Raw genomic sequence first — 24,468 nt, forward strand, 5'->3', positions numbered from 1 at the left:
GCAAGAAATTGTTGAAAAATGTTCTCGAATGAGTGGAATTGGAAAGTCCACCATTTTCAAATTGTTGCGGGAAAGAAAAGTAGCAGGTCAAGTGGAATCTCCCAAGCAAAAGCCAGGACGACCTACAAAAGTCCTTGATGAAAATGCTAAATGTATAATTCGAAGAAAAGTTCACTCTTTTTATTTTAAAAAGGAAATACCCACCTTAGACAAAATTTTAATGGAGCTTGGCCGAGATGACAGTATTCCGTTGATAAGTAGAAAACTTTTATGGAAAACTTTAAAAAATATGGATTTTGCCTGGGAAAAGCATAACCGCAAAGCACTTTTACTGGAGAGCGACGAAATTGTTTGTTGGAGACGACAATACTTGAGAAGTATCAAGCAGTACCGCAGGGAGCAAAAGAAAGTTTTTTATCTTGATGAGACGTGGATTAATGAAGGTTATATAGTCCAAAAAATGTGGCAAGACAAAAATATAACCAGTGCTCGCCAAGCTTTCATAGAAGGCCTGTCTACGGGTATTAAAGTACCTTCGGGAAAAGGAAAAAGACTTATAATCACACATATTGGAAGCGAAGAGGGATTTTTAAAAGAAGGTCTGCTAACCTTTGAGTCGACTCGCACAGGAGATTACCATGAAGACATGAACTCAGACGTTTTCGAGGACTATTTTGGTGAAATGATAAAATTTCTTCTGGCTAATTCGGTGGTGGTTACGGATAACGCAAGCTATCATTCACGGCGAATAGAGAAGACGCCAACTTCAAGTTGGAGAAAGCAAAAAATTATCGATTGGCTGACTGCAAAAGGTATTGCGTTTGAAGCAAATTTGATAAAAAAAGAACTGTTGGCAATAGCAAACTTACACAAAACTCGTTTCATGAAATACGCCGTGGAAGATATAGCCGAAAAATATAATATAACTGTACTGCGCTTACCGCCATATCATTACGAACTAAATCCTATAGAACTGATATGGGCGCAGGTAAAAGGATTTGTAGCAAGACAAAACACGACTTTTAAAATGAAAGATGTTAAGCTACTGTTTGATCAAGCCACTTCGGAAGCGACACCAGAGAATTGGCGAAAAGCAGTCCAGCATGTAATTAAGCAAGAGGACAAAATGTGGGATCTTGACAACCTCATCGATCAGACAGTCGATCCTTTAATTATAATGTCAAGAGGTGATGACAGTTCGTCAGATGACGAAGAAGACTACAATCTATTATAATTTAAAATTGTTATACACTGTTCAAAAAGTGCCAGATCCAAAAGTGACATTTTTAACTGTTTTACTCTACATATTATGTTCAATAAATTTGTGAAAAAAATATATTATTCCATTTAAACAAAAGTAACTTTCTAAAATAAAATAGCATTTAAGTACATTAATTATAAGGTAAAAAACAAGTCCCAGTTGCACGCCTTTGGGGAACCGTTTTCAATGTTTATCAGTGGGTAACAATGGGCAAAACTCATAAATTGACCCAAAACCGGGTGGCACTACCTGCAATCAACGAAAAGAAAGAATTTTACATTGAAACTAATACCCAACTAAGGTAGTGGCATAAAATATTGGTGGATCACCAGGTACCACTTTTGCATACCTAATGAGGTTTTATTGCTCTACACACTTCTGAAATAGAGTATAGTCAGCAAATAAACGAAACTTGTACTAAAGAGTATATTTTTTACCTGTTACAAAATAGAACACATTAAAAAAATATGCAGCGGATTAAGAAAAATATATATTGAATGAAAAATTGCAAAGTCCATTTGGCATCATTATCTGAGAGATGGTGAACTCAAACAACCTCACCTATCGTTTGCTTCTAGGTAATTAATGTTCTAAGATAATAATGATTATTTATATTATTATTATTATTATTATGTCTTGTAATTGGTTATTCAGAAACTTCTACAAAGTAAGAGAAGAGAATTGAACGCCCTTTCAAACGATCATCTGCCACTTGACCTCCATCCCCATTTAAGATTTTAAGGGTAGCATCTACCCCGCCCAAGGGGTTGAAACAAGAAGGCTAAAAATATTCATTTAAAGATTTTAAAGTGTTAAAGCCCTTACAAATAAAATTGACGTAGGTTTCCGATTTTGCATATTTTGGTTCAGTGCCGTCGGCTTGACCCCCTGATGAGATTACACTACGTTTTTCGTGGTCACGAACATTAAAATCTATATTAATTCAACACAGTCTCTTCCTTGTTCAAGCACACTCTGGCAACAAGGCCCGATCGGCGCGCCTAGTCCACGTTGTCGAGGCGCTACGACTGAGCGCGTTTTAGTACGCTTTGTTTTTCTGTGGCACGAACATATACGAAATTCTTCTCCACCATTTAATTTCGACAAAGTAGTAAAGTTTTCCGAGTTTATGTGAATAAATTGTTGCTAAATTAAAAAGTAAGTACTTATACCGTCAACATTTTGTATTTTTAGGGTTATGTATGATTGAACCAAGTTACTTTTATAATCTTCTAGACGAAACTTTCTCTAGATAGATAGGTACTAAATACATAGGTTATGGTATTTTAAGCGTGTGTTTAAAGATACCTATTCTAATAAAAAAATTAAATATCTTTGATATTTAATTGATTAGTTATATTGTCGGCCCGAGTCAATCGGACGACACGATGCTACGGCCTGAAATTTTCGTACGATATCCCGGACTATTCCGGACGTCGGTCGGCCCAATACCTTTGGGACGACATGACGGCCCGTATCTTTTCGGACGTCGGTAGGCCGGTATTTTAGAGACAAAGAGCCGAACGACGTATTATGTAAAAAAAAAATTCCGAATCAATTAACATAAACCATCTTGTTACAGATGGCTACCAATAGGAATCTAAAAGATTTATCCGAGATGGCGTTGCTTACTGAGGACAATCCAAGGGATCAGGATGTTCTAAATAGGATAAAGGAGGAAGCAATTAAACACCTTCCAGAGGGATGGGGGACCTGGAAAGCATGCCCGCTTTCAAGGGAAGAAATTCTGGGGGAAATTCCGGACAACCAGGTTTTAAATGGAATTAGGTTCGCCATACCTACAATTGGAATGGCCCGAGCCTTTAACCCCAAATCGAATTACATATCCGAGACATCTGTGGCGATAACACGTTATTTACATTCCGATGTCTTTGCTGCGTTCCAAATTCATGTTTGAGTTACTAATTTTTGTTTTGTTGGTTTGGTTGAAATAGTGATTGGATGACATATAGACCTAGTGTGGGGTTGGATTTGTGGAAATAAAAAAGTAGAACCATAGAAGGTATGGCACCGGTTATCACTTGTAGTTTATGTAATAAGAGCATTTCAAAAAGTGTGTACAAAATACAATGTGGGTTGTGTAAAGTTTATCTTCACCTCCAATGTGCAAATGTTAGCGAAGTGCAAGCCAAAGTACTCCTTGCACAGAAGAAGGACTGGGTCTGTCAACAGTGTAATGACAGCAAGGAAAAGGAGGTGCAAAATTCAGCTTCTACCTCAGGAAAAAATATAACAAATAAAAAGAACAAAGACGACCATCAACAAGAAAAAAAAGGAGAGGCGGATAGAAAAGATCTTGCAGAACTCATATCCATGGTAAAAGAACTGAAGCAGGAAATCCGAGAAATGAAAGGCTCGCTAGACTACATTAACGAGCTTTTTGAAACAGAGAGGGTGCGTAACCGAGTCTGTCACTGCTGTAATAAATACCATGGAGTATCAAAAAATAAAAAGTAACGTGATAATTTCTGGTATCTGCCATGATAAACATGAAAAGCAAGAACAAATCGAGGCCAAAACATTGACCGTATTAAGACATATCGACGAAGGTATTAAAAATGCAGATATCACTGAAATCAAAATACAAAACACCAAATCAGATAAACCAATAGTGGTTGCTACATTCGCTAGTGAAAAGAATAAAACTGATTTGCTCAAAAAAAGATCGACAAAAGGAAAAATTACTGGAGAAGCGTGCGGCATTCCAAATATACGAAACATTTATATTAATGAGGAGCTAACATTTATGACTCTGAATCTTCTACGTGAGGCATCTAAACTAAAAGGGATAGGGTTTGATTTTGTCTGGAGCAAAAATCGTCAAGTGTTTGCACGGCGCAAGCAGGGGGAAGACGCAATAAAGATACATAATAGGTATCATTTGCAAGATATTGTGAAAAATGTAAGTGAATAAATAAGATAGTTTTAAATTAGGAGTAGTCAAAAATAAGTACAGTAGTCTATATTTCTTTTTCATAAATGGCGCTTAACACAATCTGCGATGATGTTCAAGAATATATAACTAACGTTATTGATAGTATAGATGAGACAAATTTCTTTAATTATGAGAATAGAGATTTAAATGTTATCCACTTTAATGTTAGGAGCTTAAGTAAAAATTTTGATAATTTGTTGGCATATTTAGCATATCTATACAAAAATTTTGATGTAATTGCACTTTCCGAAACCTTTGGCTTAAAAGATAAAAAAATAACCTAAATATACCGGGTTATATTTTCTGTTATAATGAAAGTACAACTAATAAAAATGATGGCTTTGCTTTTTATATTAAATCGGCATTGTTAAAAGCTGTTGAAACTGTAGAGATTAATAACTGTAAATTTCTTCGGGCAATTTTGAATAAAAATTCGTGTGAAATAGGCATTACCGGAATATATCGATGTCACGACACAAGACAATATGATTTAATTCAAAGTCTTAAAATATTTTACAATAATTTAACTCCAAAACTGGAGACAGAAATCTTTTGTGTGACAAATATTGATATAAAGGGAAAAAACGAAAACATATTGCATAAGTGCCTTTATTTAAATTTGTTTTCATCTCTAGACTTTAGAAGCAAAATAAATGACTTTACTAGAGTAGATTGGCCACATAATTCATGTTTAGATCATTATTTTATAACAACATAAAAAAAAACTAATGGGAGTATTCTCAGAGGTGGACATTCATACCACTTCCCTATTTTGCTAAATATCATTTTAAAAGAAAAAAACTCTAGTGTAAATAAATATATAAAAAAACTTGATGATCAAAAATTAAATGTATTTCTTCGATCAGAAAACTGGGGAAGTATTCTTGAAGAAAAAGAACCAAGTAAATGTGCCCACTTATTTATTGAAAAATTAAAATCATACATTAGTTTATCTACAAAAGAATCTTATATTAAATGTAAATATAGAAAGAAGAAATCTTGGTTGACGGGTAATTTATTAAGGTGTATAAGAGAAAGAGATAGGTTAAAAAAGATATCAGCTTTAAACCCAAATAATTTAAATGCCAAGGAAATGTTTGTAAATTACAGAAAAATTTTGACAAAAATACTGAGTAAAGCTAAAGCTGTATATTTTAGGCAAATTTTTGAAACATGTAAACAAAACCCAAAAGAGTTGTGGAATAACATAAAATATGTCACTAATCAAAACTCAGCTAAGCCGAAAGTAACTAGTGTAATGGGAGAGTCAGGTTTGGTAACAACAGATCAAAAAATATCAGAGAAATTTAATAAATACTTTAGTACGGTGGGGCAAACACTAGCCGCTAAAATAAAAAAACCTCAAAACTATGTTATTAATCTTCAAAAAAACTGTAAAAGTAGTTTTTTTCTTAAACCTATTGTCGAAAGTGAACTTATTACTATAATTGGATCTTTGGGAAATAGTGATTCAAATGTTGATGATGGCATATCTAATAATTTTATTAAGAATTATAACAGATACTTGATAGTGCCTCTTTTACATCTGGTAAATACTATCTTTGGGTCTGGAGTTTACCCTGAAATTTTAAAAAATACAATCGTAATACCACTTCATAAATCAGGCCTAAGGGATGAGTTAAAAAATTATAGACCCATAGCTCTCACCAACAACATAAGTAAAGTTGTAGAAAAATGTATTAAATTGAGATTATGTAATTATATTGATAAAAATAACCTACTTAATGCAAATCAATATGGTTTTAAGACGGGAATGGGAACTGAGGATGCTTTAGTCAGGGTAGCTGACGACATAATAAATGCTTTTACCACCAATACAAAATGTATGACAGTCTTCCTGGACCTGGCTAAGGCCTTTGATACTGTGCCGCACCACATCTTGATGGAACGCTTAGAAGCTAAAGGTATAAGAGGAATACCATTAAATTTATTAAAATCATTTCTTGAAAATCGTTACCAGCAAGTTAAGATAGGCGAGATTCACAGTAGTAAAATTCCAGTGAGGTGTGGTGTGCCACAGGGCACGGTCCTTGGTCCAATATTGTTCACTCTCTATATGGATAGTATATTTTCGGTAATAACAAGTGTGCAAGTTGTCTGTTACGCTGATGATACAGCTCTCATGGTTGGGGGTGGCACGTGGGATGAAGTGTTTCAAAAGGCCGAACAAGCTCTTGTTGAGGTTAAAAAATGGCTGGATTTTAGTTTATTATCTCTTAATATTGATAAGACTCATTTCATGTGTCACTCCATGACAAAAGCAGGATTACCTTATGACCTTGAGACTATTAAAATTCACGACAATGATTGTAGGAATATAAAAACTTGTAATTGTGTGCGGATTAGTGCAGTGGACGAAATTAAATATTTGGGTGTCTACTTTGATAGGCATCTAAAATGGGAGATACATGTGCAATATATCTGTGGTAAACTTAGAAAACTTATGTATAAATTCTATATATTAAGACAATGTTTGTCACGTAAAACAATACTAAATATTTACAAAGGTTTAGTAGAATCAATTATTAACTATGGAATTTGTATCTGGGGAGCCGCCAGTAAAACTTTCTTGAATCCTCTTGAAATTACCCAAAAAAAAATTATAAAGATATCTCTTTTAAAAAATATAATGCATCATACCGAGTTACTATTCCAGGAATCTAAATTACTTACCATTACTAAATTATATTTAAAATCAATGATTAGACTCCTTAGTAACCAGAAAATTAACATTAATACATCAACCCACTCAATTGCAACTAGATTTGCACAAAGTAAATCAATGATCTTATCAACTCCAGTGCATTATACTGCAGTTCAGAAAAGTATAGTCTTCTTAGCTCCCAAAATATACAATCAATTGCCTCAGGAACTAAGAAATAAACCATTCTCTAAAATTAAACGGAAAGTTAATTCATGGCTACTAAACCTTCAAAAAGATATACTTTTGACAGTAATATAGATTATTTATAATATTTTATCACAATAGGTATGTACGTAGAATTGCTTGTTCTTTTCTCATTTTCTATTGTTCCGACCAACGACAAATAAAAAGCATTTTCTGCTTATATGTATATTTATTAATTGATGAGTATATAGACACACGCACAACTTTTTAAAAGTAATTGTGTGTCTAGTCTTAGGCAAGTATTATGTTGTATATTTTCCTAAAATAAAGAGATTATTTATTATTATTATCTTTAAGAGAAATGAAAATAAAGATGTTAGACTGGGCTTTCTGCGTAGGACTGGTTGTAGGATCCTCTAACGTAGCTCACAAAGTTAGGGGATCAGCCGCTCAAAATGACCTCATACTTGCAGCCATTCGGTATTTAAAGCCGTTAATGCTATCCAGAAAAGAGGCCAATAAAGCGATGGGAAATGAAGTGTCGGAGAGTGAGAGCAGCACGTCTAGAAGAGGGTCCAAGGAAAAACCAAAAGAAACAAGACCACCGACAGAAAGCAACACCGACAGAAACAGAGAAACGATTGGACAAGATGGAAAATATGATGTCGGCAATATTAGAAAGATTAAACCTCAGGAAAAAGTTGAGAGTAGGGCGGAAAACCATACTGAAGGTGAAGAATCAGATTTAGTCTGGGAACGTGACTCGGCCGAAGAAGAGAAAGAAAGACCTTGGGCTCCTCCAGCTCTATTAGCTGAGATGGAAGATCAATCAAAGCCAATCCCCTTAGCAAAACATATTATTTTACAACAGGGTAGAGACTGTCAAAGACTAGGCACAATGTCCTTTAACAAAATTAGGTACTCGGAGGTCCATAAAAAATTACAGGCTTCACGTGTGTTCACCTCTTTAAAGGCAAATCCACAACTACCATCGAAACCTTTTCTAAACCAGCACCAGGACCATCTAACACGAATGGATTCCTGCCTAGGAACCATTCTTCATGGATTGCTCCTTCAAAGAGAAGCATTTTTAAACAAGATAAGTGGCATTACTAAGAAATATCCGGACGCCACGGATTTCAGGGAAACTTCTGATGATCTTATTCAATATGTGTGTGGACGTCGCGCTTAAATAATAGATCAAAGAAGAAAAGTTTTTAAACCCAAAAATGACTATGTAGCATCATTATTGGAAACAATCCCTCCTTCAGATACTCATTTATTTGAAGAGCAGGCCTTTTCTGAATTTTATAAGCAACAAGGTCAGTTTTTTCGTCCCTTTACAGAAGCTTCTACCTCTAGAGCATACAAACCGGAAACGTCCTCATCAAGGACAGATTTTAAACCAAGAGGAATTTTGAAGACCAAAACGCAAACGGGTAGAGGCTTATTGAAAAATTCCAAAAGTGCTACCGGAAAACGCAGCAGCATTTCAGGAGTTCACAAGTCGTACAGAAAAACGGCTCCCCATTTCAGAACTAGCCAATGCTCCGGAATACATCCAAAATATTTTGAAAGGTTACAAATTACCTTTCGTGAAAAAGCCTCTACTAATGCGACTAAAAATAAATTACAAATCGTTTCAGACACATGGCATTAAAAACGAAATAAAACAAATGGTAGAACAGGGGATATTAGAACCATCTTTCCACTCGTCAGGATTTCTGTCAAAAATGTTCCCAAGGAAAAAGTCGAATGGAAACCTGCGACCAATATTCAACCTAAAGGGCTTAAACCAATACCTTTCCCCAAAAAAGTTTCGACTTATCAGTCACTTGAAAATACCCCAATTCTTGCAAAAAGGAGACTTCATGGAAAAAATCGATTTACATCAGGCTTATTTCCATATCCCTGTAAATTCGCAACATCGAAAATTTTTATCGATGATTTTCGAAGGTAGACCCTTTCAAATGACATGTATGCCGTTCGGGCTCTCAACAGCACCCATAACGTTTGCAAAACTAACCAACTGGATAACCAATCGGCTAAGAGAAATGAGCATAAGGATAATAGTTTACCTCGATGATTTCCTCATAGCGAATCAAAAACCCGAAATACTCCGACCACACATTCAAACGACAAAGACAATGCTTACCAAATTAGGATGGTTAATCAACGAAGAAAAATCCTCAAATCATCCCCAGATGGAAATCGAATTCTTGGGATTAATATGGAATACAGATCGTTGCGTCATAGCTCTTCCGGCGGAGAAAAAGATGTCCATCCATCAGGACCTGTCCAAAATTTCACAAACAGGCCAATGGAATTGGATAACAGCAAAAAGGCTATTGGGGAGACTAAAATTCGCTGCCATGGCGATACCACTGGGACGCCTTCGAAGCAGAAATCTTCAAAGAGCAGGTTCCCTCCTTCCGGAATCTAAACCAAAGAAAACTTTTTTAGTGCCAAAAATTGCTCTGGAGGAATGTCTCTAGTGGAAAATTCACTTGGATTCAGTGGCCCCATTGTTTCAAAACAAACCATCGATCCTTTATGACAACCGATGCGTCAGACCAAGGCTGGGGAGCTCAAATAGGGAACAAACGATTAAAGGGAAGTTGGACAGACTCTAAAAAGGATTGGCACATCAACAAAAAGGAATTATCCGCGGTTTACAAATCGGTCGCCCTCCAGAAGAGATGTTTAACAGGAAAAACGTTGGTTCTTCAATCGGACAACCGAACAGTAATATCTTACATTCGGAATCAGGGAGGTACAAGATCAAAAGCTCTCCTGGATCTTACGACAACTACTGTCCCTCACGGACGAATGGAAAATATCGCTTGTGGCCCATTTTATTCCCGGCCAATACAACTCAATCGCAGACAGTTTATCCCGTCAGAAATGCGTTCCCGATTGGCACCTATCAAAAACAGTAACAAGGAAACTGTTCAAAACATGGGGCACACCGGAAATAGACCTGTTTGCATCAAAACAATCGAAGGTGGTAAAGAGTTATGTGACCAGGGATAAGAAAGACACCTCAGCAGTTTTCACACACGCATTCAGTCAGAGGTGGTCTTACCAACTAGCTTGGATTTTTCCTCCTCCTTGCCTGATTCCACAAGTACTCAGTCACTTAAATCAAGCAAAGGGGACATACATACTGATTGCTCCGAAATGGGACCGACCTTTCTGGAGAGCGGATCTATTATCTCGAGCAATTGCCCCGCCGATTTCCATTCAAAATCTACATCGTCACCTAGTAGATGCAGTAACGTTAACGCCACTTCCGAAGTCGCACCTATTAAATTTGGCGGCTTGGAAAATACTGGGTGGTCAAGGCTTGTAGAAAACTGGAATCAGGAAGATATTAACTTATTACATAATTCCTGGAGATCGTCTTCATTAAAAACCTACTCAGCACCCTGGAAAGGATGGCTATCTTGGACACATAAATGTGGTATTTCTCCTAACAACCCATTGCCGGAACAAGTGGCTCGATATCTTGCCTATTTAAATAAAGAAAAATACACATCTACTATAAAATTACATAAATCAGTTGTTTTGACTTTCTCCAACCCACTATCAAGCGAAGTAATAGGGAGTAACCCTTTAATAAAATGCATGATTAAAGCAATAGGACTATCGAAACCTCAACCACAAAAGAAGATAATCTGGAACGTAAATACTCTGATTGAATGGATGACAAAAGAAAACATAGATTTGCAAGTGTCTACTTTTAGCATCGGGACGCAGAATTTATGACCTCACTCTACTGAAGATTGATGCAAACTCTATGGTTGAAGACAACAACGCCATTCTCCTGTGGCCAGATTATGGATCAAAAACGGATAAGAACACTCACCGCCAATCGGGATGGAAACTATCTAAAACTTCAGATTCAGCACTTGACCCTGTTTTTTGGATAAAACAGCTTATTTCATTATCCCAAGTGAGAAGAAAAGCTGTACCGAACTTAAATAGCTTATTTATTACTTCAAGGGGAAAGGTGACATCCGCTTCAAGAAATATAATAGCTGGATGGATTAAAACTGCGTTTAAGGATTCTGGAAAACATTTCCCTCCAGGAAGTATTCGATCAGCTGTGGCATCAGCAAGATGGAATAATGATATACCTTTAGATACTATTCTGAAAAATGGAAATTGGCAAAGGTAGTCAAAATTTTTTCAAACACTATTTCAAAGAAATTGATAAGGCTGGGGCACCAACCACAAAATTGGATTTAATTGATAATGTTTTTGTAACCATATCTTAATTTTTACTATACATTTGTCAATTACCTAAATAAATTACATGTTAAAGCAGAAATATTCAATATTTTTCGTAGAACATTCTTAACTTCACAGTACGCATCATCCCACGTCGTCAGAACCCAAACACTTCTCATCAGGGGGTCAAGCCGACGGCACTGAACCAAAATAAACATCGTTTTTCCCCAGAATGGAAAAAAAACGAATATTTTGGATCATGCCTAAGGCTTGACCCCTCCAATAAATTGTCGACGACTCATTAAAGAGAAGGTACTAAAACGCGCTCAGTCGTAGCGCCTCGACAACGTGGACCCGGCGCGCCGATCGGGCCTTGTTGCCAGAGTGTGCTTGAATAAGGAAGAGACTGGGTTGAATTAACATAAATTTTAATGTTCGTGACCACGAAAAACGCAGTGTAATCTCATCAGGGGGTCAAGCCTTAGGCATGATCCAAAATATTCGTTTTTCTTTCCATTCTGGGGAAAAACGATGTTTATTTTTAACTGCAAGAAAATTATTAAGGGTGGGAAATTTTCAAATTGACACTCGATATAAAAACACTTTGAAAAGGGAATAAAGAAAGAAATAAAAAGACAAAGATTTACATACCAACTGAAGTACTCCTAATAATACAGTGGTCAATAGTGGGGCTGCAATTCTCACCCACCTCGAGACAGTAATGTTTGTGATGAGGTACCGTCGACGTCACATCCGGCGAGAATTTTAACGTCAAATGACCGGCGTAAGCGTTTTTAGCGCCCTCCACGAACATTACGGTAGATTCGGACTCTCGTTCTAGGATCACCGATTCCGCCACGTTACCGGAAGCGGCACCTTTAGAATTTCATGTTAAACCGAGATTCTTGGCTTAAAATGAATAAATAGTGTATTTCTTTTTCTTACCAATTAAAGCTATATCAGAATCAATAACTAAAAACTCGCCGCGATAATTTCCAGGATGCAAGAAGATTAGCGAGCCCATTTGATTTTTGTTAACGCCTCCTGGCGAGTGGCTGTCACTGCACTGCCCCGTGAGTTGTAGACCTCCTGAGCTACCGGTACCACTCCGTTCATCTGCATAGTCCAAAGCGCCCTAAAGCAAAGGAAATATTTAAATTCAAATAATATGTATTGTGAATAAAAATATTATTGTTGTTCCACTCCTGAAATAAATTACTCTTTATATTTTCACCAGACATGTGTTTTTAAGTTATTTCTTAAAGTCGATTGTTGGTGAGACATTTAAAGTTAAGCGAGTTTCATCGGCATATGAGTTTCCATTCATGACACCCTTGGAATAAATTAAATAAACCCAACATTGGTTCTTCTAAAGGGTTGATGAAACATAGTTACAGACCTTGTATTTCTTGGAAGATGCAAAGCCGCATTGAAGAAATTAATGTGGGGCGATCAACCATATAATTAATTAGTTTGTAAAACAATTTAAGATCTGTCTGATCTCTCCTGATTCTTATGACTATGTGCGAACTGAAAATAATTTTGCAAATATTGGTTCAGTTGAATCAGGTTTGTAGGCTAAATATCTAAGAAATCACCCTTGCATCCATTCCAGGCTGGTTATATGACAAGCAATTGAGGGCTCCAGACTGAAGAACAGTATTCTAGCAATGGCCTTACTAAAGTACAGCACAGTAATCTAATAACAGAAATACTCATAGAATCAGATGTACTCTGATGACTTTTTTATAAACCCAAGCATAGTGGGTGTCCAGGAAACAATTGTGTCAATGCTATTGGAAAAAGATAGATGTGTTCTGACTGCAAAGTTGGGGAAGCTTCTGACCCTTTTAGTAGGATTTTGTAAGGGTGAGTGGTTTGATGGTATGAACCTTGTAATGGGCCAATAAAGTTATTACCCATAAATATTTTGTATAAGGCAAACTTTCGCTTAACCAGACCGCGCGCCATTGAAGGGTTCCTAGAAATACAAAATCAAATCAAATCAAAAGTAGTTTATTTGCCATAAAGAGTCAATACATCCCTAGAAACAAAATAAAGATAATATATTTAATATTTTAAATTACATCCTCTCGCGGCAAAAAGGTCTGTCCCGCGATTTTCAACAACCGATACTCTTTAGCTACTGACAAAAGAAGCCAAGAGTGGGACAAATCCGTCAACTTAAAAGTTAATTAATAAGGAAACTTTTTTTTCAACACAAAAAAAATCATCAAACTAAATAAATTATTACAGAAAGAATAACAACAGATTCGCCCGAGTGTGTGCTAAGAATCAATATAAGTAATTAATATTTTAATAAATTTTTATTTATAATATAATTTTTCCATAATAATTAATTATAAGTCTGAAGCTAGAGGGAGACGGAGGAAACGACGAATGGCGGGAGACAGATGATGGACGGTCCAGACAATTTTTGATAATGTTTACTTGTATGTATTTTAGGTCAAAAAGCGAATGCGTGCACCTCTATTGTTAAAAAGACAAAGAGAAGAAAAACCAAAGACAAGAGTAAAACAAAAATTTATGTACATATTAGTTAGTTGCGAGCCTATAGTTGAGTCTGCAGGAGTATTAAGCAATAAATATTTAATGTAAAAGTTTTAATTGTATTTGGAAGGTCATTCCAAATCTTACACGCCCTGTAGGTAAATGATTTTTGAAAGTTTGTCGTCTGGTGAAGAGGAACTCTATATAAATTAATGTTTCTAGTTTCATGAGCAGCGTGTGGCAGTGGCATTAAACAGTCATGCAGATACTCCGGTTTCCCAGTCTTGATTATTCTAGACAAAGACAAAGCAGTACATATGAAGCTTTCTTCTGTTCTCCATGGTTAAAATTTTGTTATTATTTAGATGTGGATTTATATAATCTGTATTGGGGATGTTAAAAGAAAATCTCATGCATTTGTTTTGTAATGTCTGATTTTTTTTTATATAAACTTGTTATAGAGTCATAGTATACCACATCTCCATAATCAAATAATGATAAAATTAGAGTATCACAAAGGAAGTATTTAATTTTTAAGGGTAGACAGTTTTTTAGATGATATACATTTTTTAGGCGGCTTTTAATTTATTATTGATGTGTGTTTCAAATTTTGTTGTTTCGTCAATAATTATGCCCAGGTTTTTTACTTCAGATTTAAAAGGAATGGGTTCGTTATTTAAGATAATTGACATATTATTTTTTAGGTACTCCCTTGCTTGTTTACTTTGGTTTATAAGAATTGCCTGGGATTTCCTAGCATTGATGTTAAGATTATGATTATTGGCATAATTAAATATTCTCGTTAAATCTTGATTTATTCTAAGATTACAGTCTGTCAGATCTTCACGGTTAATTGACATATAAAGTTGCGACAGCTATGCATGTCTGGTACATAAATAGAAAATAAAAGTGGAGATAGAATTGATCCTTTTGGGAACGGATCCAAAATTGGGGACGCCTTTTGTTATTGGTTTGTACTTTGATTTGTTTACCCCGGATTCGGTTGCAATTGACACATAACACGCTCTATTAAGCAAGAACTTTGAAAAAAATTTATTATGGATTTGGAAAAATTATAGTACTGCAGTTTCGCAAGCATCATTTTGTCATCCAAGGTGTCAAATGCTTTACTTAAGTCTAGCATTGTAAGAAGTGTTGGAGACTTTTCGTCCTCATTATGTTTAATGTCGTTAAGGGTTTTGACCAAACACGATGACGTACTAAACTGCTTTCTAAAGTCCGACTGACAGCTTGGAATTATTTTAAATTTTTCTGAGAAGTCACTAATTTGTTTGTTGATGAATTTTTCAAAAACTTTTGACATAGCCGGTAGTATGCTGATAGGTCTAAGATCGTCAAGACTAGCTAGTTATGCAGTTTATGGAATCGGACTAACTATGCTCTTCTTCCAAATATCCGGAAATACACCCTGCAATAGACATGTATTTATTATATTTGCTAAAGGACCTATTATGTATGGAAGGCATATTTTAAGATCTCTACCAGAAATTCCATCCTCCCCAACAGCTTTGGTATTTATTTGGTTTATGAGTCTTTCAGTCGTCAAGTTTATAAGTGTAAAATCAAAACTTCGACCTGTATTATCATGTTTATTAGAAAGATAGAAATTCATTTTCTCAACAGATGTCGGGGCCCCAATATGTATTATTTGCTAGGTTTAGGATATATTCCAGTGTCAGATGCTGCAATTAACGACTTCAGCATTGTATTAAATGATATAAGTACTATAGTATTACTATTTTTGTTATTGATTTTTATATCTTGGGCTTGTCTTAAGTATAGAAAAGTTAAGAAATTAAGAAAGGTAAAAGGTAACACAGGCGGAATTTGAAGCGAATAATGAAATGACCGGGATTTCGTTAGGCGCATCGCAGCTGTCCGTGGCTACCCAAACTGTACGAAAAAATCAAACTAGATATAAGTAAACAAATAATTTATTATAAATATTATTTTTATACTATTGTATATTTGATGTTTAATGTTTTGTTATGTAAAAAAGAATATACTGCTGCTCTTTTATTTTGTTACAGGTGCCAGTCACCGGGATCCAAGACACAGCGCTAGCAAACGACATGTGCTCTGCAAACGTCGAGGCCGACGTTTTTTTTTCAAAAAGGGGCTGTGTGATGACAGACCACCTATTTCAAAGACACTCAGTATAAAAGCAGCATGGCGTCCAAAGGGGTACGTGAATGGAAACCGCGACTCAGCAGTTCGATCTAATTACCTATTGTATTGGCACAACAATAAAATGTACTTAGGCAGTTGTCATGTAGACACCATACTTGGCAACAACTACACTAACTAACAGGCAACTCAATAAACATCCTAAAGTCAAGCCCACACAGTGTGTCTCATTTTCTACCCCAACCCTCAGAGTATATAGACTACTGTCACAAAACTTGATAAAAAAATGTTATTTATTTCATAAGGGTTTTTAAGATGAGGTGGCAGATCATGAATTGTCGAATTGCATTAAATTGTCGAAACAGTGGGCTGCCAAGGCAGTTGTGCATATAAGTCTCCTGATGGACCGGTCATGCCCCATCGGGGGTTACCAGAGCCCAATGGCTTTAGAGAAACCGATAACGCTCTCTGGTCTGAAGGACTTAAAGTCACTTGGTACACTGAAAGTGTTACCCAAGTATTTGAACCTGGGCGCGTGAGTGCTGGGCACTCCCCGACTACATGGTCAACGGTTTCATCCTCCTCACAGCACCATCGGCATTCCGGGTTGTCCTCAATACCGATAGTATGGAGATGGCTTCTTAAGTGCCAGTGACCGGTTAAAAGACCTGTCACTAGTCGAATTTCGTGGCAGATCATGATTAATATTCTTGTTAGTTAATTTTAATTTCTTAGCTGTTTGCCAAAATTCTTTTCCTTTCTTTCGGAAAAAAGTAGCTTGTTGACTCAATCAGCCAACACGCGTCAGTGATGAACCAGTGGGAGAGAGGAGAGAGGCAGATATTGAAGATTTTGGCGGCCGATTGAGTGAGTGTTCACCGTCGGTGAATTATTTAAAGTTTAAAGTGAAGTCTCTGCATATGTTTGGATAATTCCTGTTGTGGAGTGAATAAAGTCGAACTGTCGAATAAAAGGAAAAGCGCTATTGGAACATTTTTAAAAGGGTCCGTTTTTGAATAGGGACTCTTGTTGGGTTTTATGCGGCTGGTACTAGTTTTTAATGTGAACTGTTGTTGTTATCGGCATATAACTGTAGGTTGGTTTTTTTCATCCTTTTTGGGCCCATTGCATGATAAATTTTAAGTAAAATTAACGGTGTTTTATTGAATCGTTTTCCACCTTTCTTAGATTTACCGACCGAACCACGATTAATTAAGTATTTTATTTTATTGTTTACACCTGAGATAAAGGTAAGTTTACAACCTGTGTAGGGGTACCATAAGGTTAATATTCAATTAAGTTTAAGAAAAAACATGGTAAATGATAAATATTTACTGAGACTGGTTGCAGTAATAAGATGTTATATGATAAACAAAACATAAAGCATCATGATTTTAAATTCATCAAGTTTGTCAAGTTGTGATGAAAATATAGAAAACCCATTATTGCATGCACCCACCTGTTTGACATACTCTATTTAGGTTTGTATATTTATTTAAAATTTAAATACACCTTATACTATATTATGCTTTTTGAATTGATTTATGTTTTTATAGCCTCCGATTTCTATAGGTAATATATTAGATGTTTTTGGACCAATATAATTAATGTAGTTAGAATTCAAATTATTATTACTAAGGGGAAGTAAAATCTGTTTATCATTTTAGGATTCTTGTGTTGTGAGTTCGCATATTTGAATATTCATGTATGTAATTAAAAAATGGTAAACACATACATGAACCTTATATACATAATTTTATAATATTAAGATATAATATAATTTTAAGAATATATTTTTGAATGATTTTTAACTTAAATAAAGTATAAAGTAAAGTAATAAGTATAAAGCATTGTTATAGAGTCCTCCCCAAACCAAAATACCATATCTCCAAACAGATGGAAATAGTGATTTATATTTATAATGGCTAAACTAAATTGATCCTATTTAAAAAACCTCTTAACAGAAAAAATGTATGTGTCAAAATGTGTACTTTCTTTGACACACTATCAATATGAGGTTGCCCCTTGAGACATTGATCAACTAGTCCTATCAATAAGTCCCAAATATATGGTTATGCTGGGTATATTGGTATATGCCCTAGTTCTTTGGTACTATGTTCCAATGCCAATGGATTTATATAGGGATTGCCTTTGGGAGAAAACTATATACATTGTTTTTGATTACTCAGCGAGAATTGAAAATGCCTCTAATAAATGAAAAGAAACATGGAGGATTGTCAATTATCTGCGGGGTAAGGACAGCCACATTGCAGTACCTAGTTTCTTAGAAGCTGATCATCTAAATGCATATTACTGCTGCATGGCAGCTAATCTCTCAAAGAATCTCATAGCATTTTCTGAATTGTACCAGAAACCTTTTTCTTTTTATCCACTGATGTTGGGGAAATTAAATCCATATTCAACGAGATGAAGGGCAGAAACTCGTCGGAATGGGACAGGTGGCCATTAAGTGTCATTAAAACTACCTACACCACCCTTAGTTTGTTTAGCTCATGTAGTCAATAAGTTCTAATAATTTTGTTAATAAAAGTTGTCTAATGTTTTACAAATGGCTTATTTTCTTCTTGTCCTAAGAGGACTAAAATTGTTCCAATTTACAAGGAAGGTGATCTGAATGAACCTTGCAATTTTTGTTCTATAGCATTAGTTCCTATGCTAGGAAAGTTAAGGTAAGAGTCGTTTCATTTCTTAACAGGCATAAACTGTTTGATCCGCATTAGTTTGGATTTCTAAAATCTAGAAACACAGGAGATGCTATGTTTGGATTTCTTCGGGAGGTGCATCTCAGGCTCAATACAGATGACATTGCAGCTTCGGCATTCTGTGATATGTCGAAAGCTTTCGATTGCGTGCAACATCCAACCATGTTATGTAAGCTAGAAATTTATGGCTTCTAAGGAGTCGCCCTGGAGTGGTTTTGCTCTTACCTGTCAGATAGTAAGCAGAGTTTTCTTTAATAATTCATGTTCCTCTGAATTGTCTATATTTCTTTTGGTGTCCCACAGGGATCAGTATTGGGTCCCCTGCTATTCTTAATATACATTAACGATTTGTCTCGATTGATCATTAGTGGACACTTCAGTGTCACTTCACTTTCATCAGTGGCATGACAGGGATCCTCAAAAGTTGAAGTGTGCAATTGTGCGCGATATGCAGTGTCTGGATGAATGGTGTAATTCCAATAGTCTTAAATATTTTCGTGCTCAATATTTCCAAAACTAATATTCTGAACTTTAAGTGCGACTTAGGTGACATATCTTTAAACAATAAAACATTTTTCCATTAAGGTACTGCAAAGTTCCTGGTCCTGTACATTGGTGATTCCTTAAAATTTGAAAACCACATGATTCAGTCGAACAGAAAACTCTCTTCTGGTTGCTAGGCTCTTCAAATTGTATCATTCAACCTGGGATTGGCAGTGGGCAGTATGGCATATTTCTCTCTAATCAAATCACATCTTCATAATGGTATTCCATTCTGGGGGGTCTTGTTCAGAATACTTGTTTCACTCACTATTCTTGTTACAAAAACGGGCACTGCGTGCGATGTGTTGTGCTAAAATTCGACGTAAATTCGAACTAAAAAACTGACAAAAAAATGGGTTTGGCCACTGTTCCTTAATCACTCTGTCCTAACATTGTATTGTATTTTAACTCTGGAGACTGAGTGCCTTGTTCACAAAAAGTTCAGAGAGGAACTGTATTTTACTCAGCCATATAATACATGACAGATTTTTTTGCTATCTCTACCTATTCCGAGGTCTGAGCAAGTGAAAAAGTCCATAATTTACAATGGAAAAAACTATTTAATCGTCTTCCCTTCTCATTAAGAAAACAACACTGCAAGGAAATTTCGAAAAACACTAAAGAAACCATTATTAACAAAATCATATTATTCTATCTCTTCACGTCTGCTGTCACTTCTGCCTGCAAGCGTTTTAGGTGCTTTAGGACTTAAGCTCTCTAACAGTGCATGGACTAGTGGTTCAGTTTGCCGATGATACTACAATTCTGTGGCATAACAAAGATCAAAAAGTAGTCAGATCTCTCATAGTAGAGGACCTTCACAACATTAAAGAGTGGTGCATCTGCAATCAGCTTGTATTCAATGTTGATAAGACTTTTGTTCTGGGCTTTAAGTGTAATGTAGAGGGTTTTTTGTTTGATGAGCAGAGCCCACTACATGGTGGGGATTATTGTCGATTTCTCGGCCTCTTCATTGATGAGAGTTTAAGGGTTGACAACCACGTTTTGGGCCTCGCTGCTAAACTTTCTTCTGGTTTTTTTGCAGTCAGGGTTGCCAGGCATGAGTTGGGGGGAGGTTCAGTTTATTATTTCTTAATAGACTCTCATATCCGTTATGGGTTGCCATTTTGGGGTTTGTGCTACAAGGGACTACTTTACATAATTTTTACTATTCAGAAAAAAGCTTTAAGGTATCTGTGTGGTGTTGGTCTGAGAGTCTCTTGTAAACCTCTTTTTGTAAGTGAAAGAATTTTAACAGTTTTCTCACTCTTTATATTGGAAACTGCAACACTCATACATAAGATGGTGTCAAACGAAACGGACGGTGCTAAAAACGCTCTCCAAATTAAGTATTATACGTGCCACAAAACAAAGCAAAGCGCTTCTATTGAGTGTGTAAACTGTGGAAATATATTTCATAAGTCGTGCCTTGAACGAGATCACGCTACAAAGGCGAAATTAATCGATTCAACAAGATTAATTTGGTGCAACCAAAAACCAGATGACATAACCTCAGAAAAGTCAGCTGAAGAAATCGAGCTCCTGAGGCTGCTAGTCAAGGAACTCCAAGTGAAAAATAGACTTTTGGACGAAAACCGCGAGCTATTGAGGGAAAAGGTCAGGTACTTGCAGGAAAAAGTGGAAAATAAAAATGTAAACAAAGAAAAACCAGCGGAAATCGCGGCATCTGTCAATAGCGTCAATGTTGAGAAAAACGCCAGGGCTACCAACAAAACCAACACAAACTCTAAAGGCGCGGCTACATGCTCAATGGCAGCGAAGCAGGATCAAACTAGATCAAACGATGAAAATGTCAAAAAAGATAATGTTGGCAACACTGTTGTTAACATTGTGGAGCTTAACATATCTACAAAAGCTGATCAAAATAAAAACAAACAAAGGGGGAAACCAGGAACTTTAGAAATTGGAAATGATAATTTATCTGAGAATTTAAAGGATGAGAAAATTGAAAATGAGGAAAATGAATGGAAGGTCACGTGAACCGGAAGAAATTCAGCGGTCCCAGACAAAACAGGCCAAACCCAATTTTTGGTAAAAATGAAAATGTTACCTTAGGAATGGCTGAAAACAAAGCCTACCTCTTTGTGTCCGCTTTTAAACCAGATGTTGAAGAAGAACAGGTACAAGAACATGTAAAAATCAACACTGGGATTGAGGTAAAATGCTACAAAATGAAGACCAGGAAGCAACAATACATTGGCTCTTTTAAGCTTGTAGTACCGAAAAGAGAGAAGGAAAAGGGTAATGGATCCTGAACTATGGGGAAATGGCACTGTCATAAACCATTTTCTGCACATTCAAACGAGGTCAGTCAAGAGGGATTCTCTGACTATCAGCAACCAGAACAGGTGATTCATAAATATAAGAACCTTAATTTATTGCATCAAAATATACAATGTGTGCGTAATAAATGTAATGAAATCGAATTATTTTTAAATACTTTAGTTGAGGAACAGCATATATTATGTCTAACAGAGCATTGGTTAAGACCAAGTGAGGTAGATTTCTTAAAAATTGATAACTTTAACTTAGTATTTAACTATGCACGTAAAAAAAAGGAGCATGGAGGGACATGCATATTAAGGGATATGCATATAAGACATTAAAAAAATCTGGAGAGTGTAGCATTGAAGGTCAAGGTGAATTTTGCGCTTTTATAGGTAAAGAAAAAAAAATTATTATTTGCATATATTGCACATGTCTGGGTGATAAATTTCTCAAAGATACCGATTAATCAAAATAGTATCTTTATGGAACCTGTTACAAAAAATGAAGTCATTAGAATAATAAAATCTCTAAAAAATAAGAAATCAGTTGGACATGATATCATTCCTGTGTCTATTCTGAGGGAGGTGGCAGACTTAATAAGCCCGCCACTAACCCATATACTGAATTTAATACTTGAAAAAGGGGTACCCAGACTTACTGAAAAAAGCTCTCATTAAGCCAATTTATAAAAAAGGTTAGGGTGACAAGTTTGACAACTATCGTCCTGTATCACTCCTTTCGAATATAAGTAAAACCTTTGAAAGAGTTATATGTTCAAGGATGATTGGATCTTTGATCATTACAATATAATCTCTGATAAACAAAATGGTTTTCAGAAAAAGAAATCGACTGTTCAGGCTATTTATCAGGCTTTGGAGCAAATGCTAGTGTCTTTAAATAATGGCAAGGTGACTACAACCATGCTTCTAGATCTATCCAAGGCTTTTGACAGTGTGGACCATGGCGTACTTTGCTTAAAACTTGAATGATGTGGCATCAGGAGGGTGGCATTGGACTTGATCGTGTCATACCAACGGGAGCAACGGGTCATGGAAACAAGTAGCGCTGGGGTGACATTTGCATCAGAAACGAAGTGTTTGAAGAGGGGAGTGTTCTTTCAGGATGGTGACATGCATGAAGCACTAAGTAAAGATCTAGAATAGGCTTATTTTAGATTCAGTTTCAGTTTTTATTCTGTTCTGTTTGTGGTTGTATTGCTGTCCGTAATGATGATTTGAAATTGTAATTGTCATTATCTATTTTATTTATTTAAATGTAAGTTTGTAAGTCCACCATCCTGCACCAGTTATGACTGGTATTATTAGTATTATGATACTCGTCAAGTAAACAACTTATCTCTTCTGAAGAATGTTTTAAGGACTCATTTTAATATTTAAAATTAATTATATATCTGTTGATCAGATTTTTTTTATTATTCTTGTTTGATGTTGGTTCTTGCCTTTTCTTTTCTTCTTTTTTGGTTTTTTTCTTTGATTATATAAAATATTCTTCTATGTACAATCAAAATCAATTCTGTATTCTGTTTTTTATCCTGTATCCTGTATAACCAAATAAATACTAGTATTATAAATTCTAGGATTAGGAAGCTTTTAGCACAAGTTTGTAAACTTAGCAAATAAAGTACATATATTTTGACTTTGACATTCTTTGCAGGAATATTTTAACGACGCTCTCAATTAGTTAAAACGTTTAAATGCATGTATGATGCTTTTTTTTTGTAGTTTTGTTCAAATGTTTTTTATGTTATTTGATTCAATCTTTATATGTCCTACATTGCTTTAACTTAAGTTTACCCTTTATTATTTTATATGCAACTTAAAAGTAAAAGAATAATGAATATGCTTTGTGTATTGACTAATTAAGAAATTAAGAGATAAGGCTTTGTACACATTATTTTGTTAGTTACAAATAAAGCTACTTTTTGATTTTGACTTAAGCTGTCAGTTCTCAAGTGCAAAAATGAATTAATATATATTATGAAAAGTATTGGACCGCAAACACCTCTTTTCCCCAAAGAAACTTACCTGTACACTGGTGAAAAACATTAAATTTCTCCCCTTGGTGGTGTGCTCTTTATAATCAGACTTAACGTGGATGCCCCTGTAAAGTTGCCTGAATGATTCCTTCCATGGATTTGCAAAATCTGACTCCTCGGCGCTAATGAATTCAAACCTGCATGGAGCAGGATTGAAGAGCGGCATGTCATATTCGAAGACGTTTTGATACAGTCGCTTCCATAATTCTGTGTCATTAGCAATTACATTAAATCGTTTGCACACCTGGCTGACGCGACACAAGTCCTGCTCGAGGAGGTAGTTGAAGATAGTGAGCAAAACCTCGTCGGGCAGCTCATATTGCAAGTAATGCGCGGCGGTATTTGTACAAGCTAAAAAAAATCCTAGGGTCACATTTCCAAATTCATAAAAGTTTTATTAAAAATTGTCATTGTCCCAAATTGGATCCTATACAAACCCACCAAACTTTAGACCTATATCTTTGTTACCTACTTTATCAAAAATAATAGAAAAAGAATACATGCCAATATAAGTTTTAAAAATCAAAAAGTACCAATGATGACATCTTTGCCTTTCTAGAATATCTTTACTTTAAATTAATTATAAAGAATATGCAGCTGCAGACTTATAAGACTACTCAAAAGCTGTGTTATTTGATTGTGTGAATCATGTATTACTCTTAAAAAAACTTAATAGCAATAGTTTCAGGAGAAATTCAAATTTATTCTTTAAATCATAAATGACTCCAAGACATAAAGTTGTTAAGAATGGTGATTTAGTATCTTTTCCAATGCTGGTTAACATGGAAGTGCCACAGGGTTACTTTCTGGGCCAAATAAGGGTTTTAATATATCAAATCAAGTCAAATCAAAATATGCTTTATTATTTTGTTGAAAATA

At 35.5% G+C, this 24,468-nt stretch overlaps 1 protein-coding gene and 1 long non-coding RNA gene across 2 annotated transcripts in view; both read right to left on the reverse strand.

Moving 5' to 3' along the window:
- LOC126739616 (F-box only protein 11) overlaps positions 1 to 24,468 on the reverse strand; it is an 86,339-nt gene that overhangs the window by 54,541 nt on the left and 7,330 nt on the right. The window contains exons 3-5 of the mRNA XM_050445374.1: positions 23,579 to 23,940; positions 12,265 to 12,454; positions 11,971 to 12,195 (exon numbers count right to left, since the gene is read on the reverse strand). Of these exons, the coding sequence (XP_050301331.1) occupies positions 11,971 to 12,195; positions 12,265 to 12,454; positions 23,579 to 23,940 (777 nt within the window). The remainder of the gene's footprint in view (positions 1 to 11,970; positions 12,196 to 12,264; positions 12,455 to 23,578; positions 23,941 to 24,468) is intronic.
- LOC126739620 (uncharacterized) lies at positions 5,705 to 7,172 on the reverse strand. The gene is made up of 3 exons (XR_007661669.1): positions 6,196 to 7,172; positions 5,960 to 6,136; positions 5,705 to 5,797 (listed from the first exon to the last, which is right to left on the reverse strand). It is a non-coding gene; the product is annotated as an uncharacterized LOC126739620 (long non-coding RNA).

This window comes from Anthonomus grandis, chromosome 8, assembly GCF_022605725.1.
Source record: "Anthonomus grandis grandis chromosome 8, icAntGran1.3, whole genome shotgun sequence".
NCBI lineage: Eukaryota > Metazoa > Arthropoda > Insecta > Coleoptera > Curculionidae > Anthonomus > Anthonomus grandis.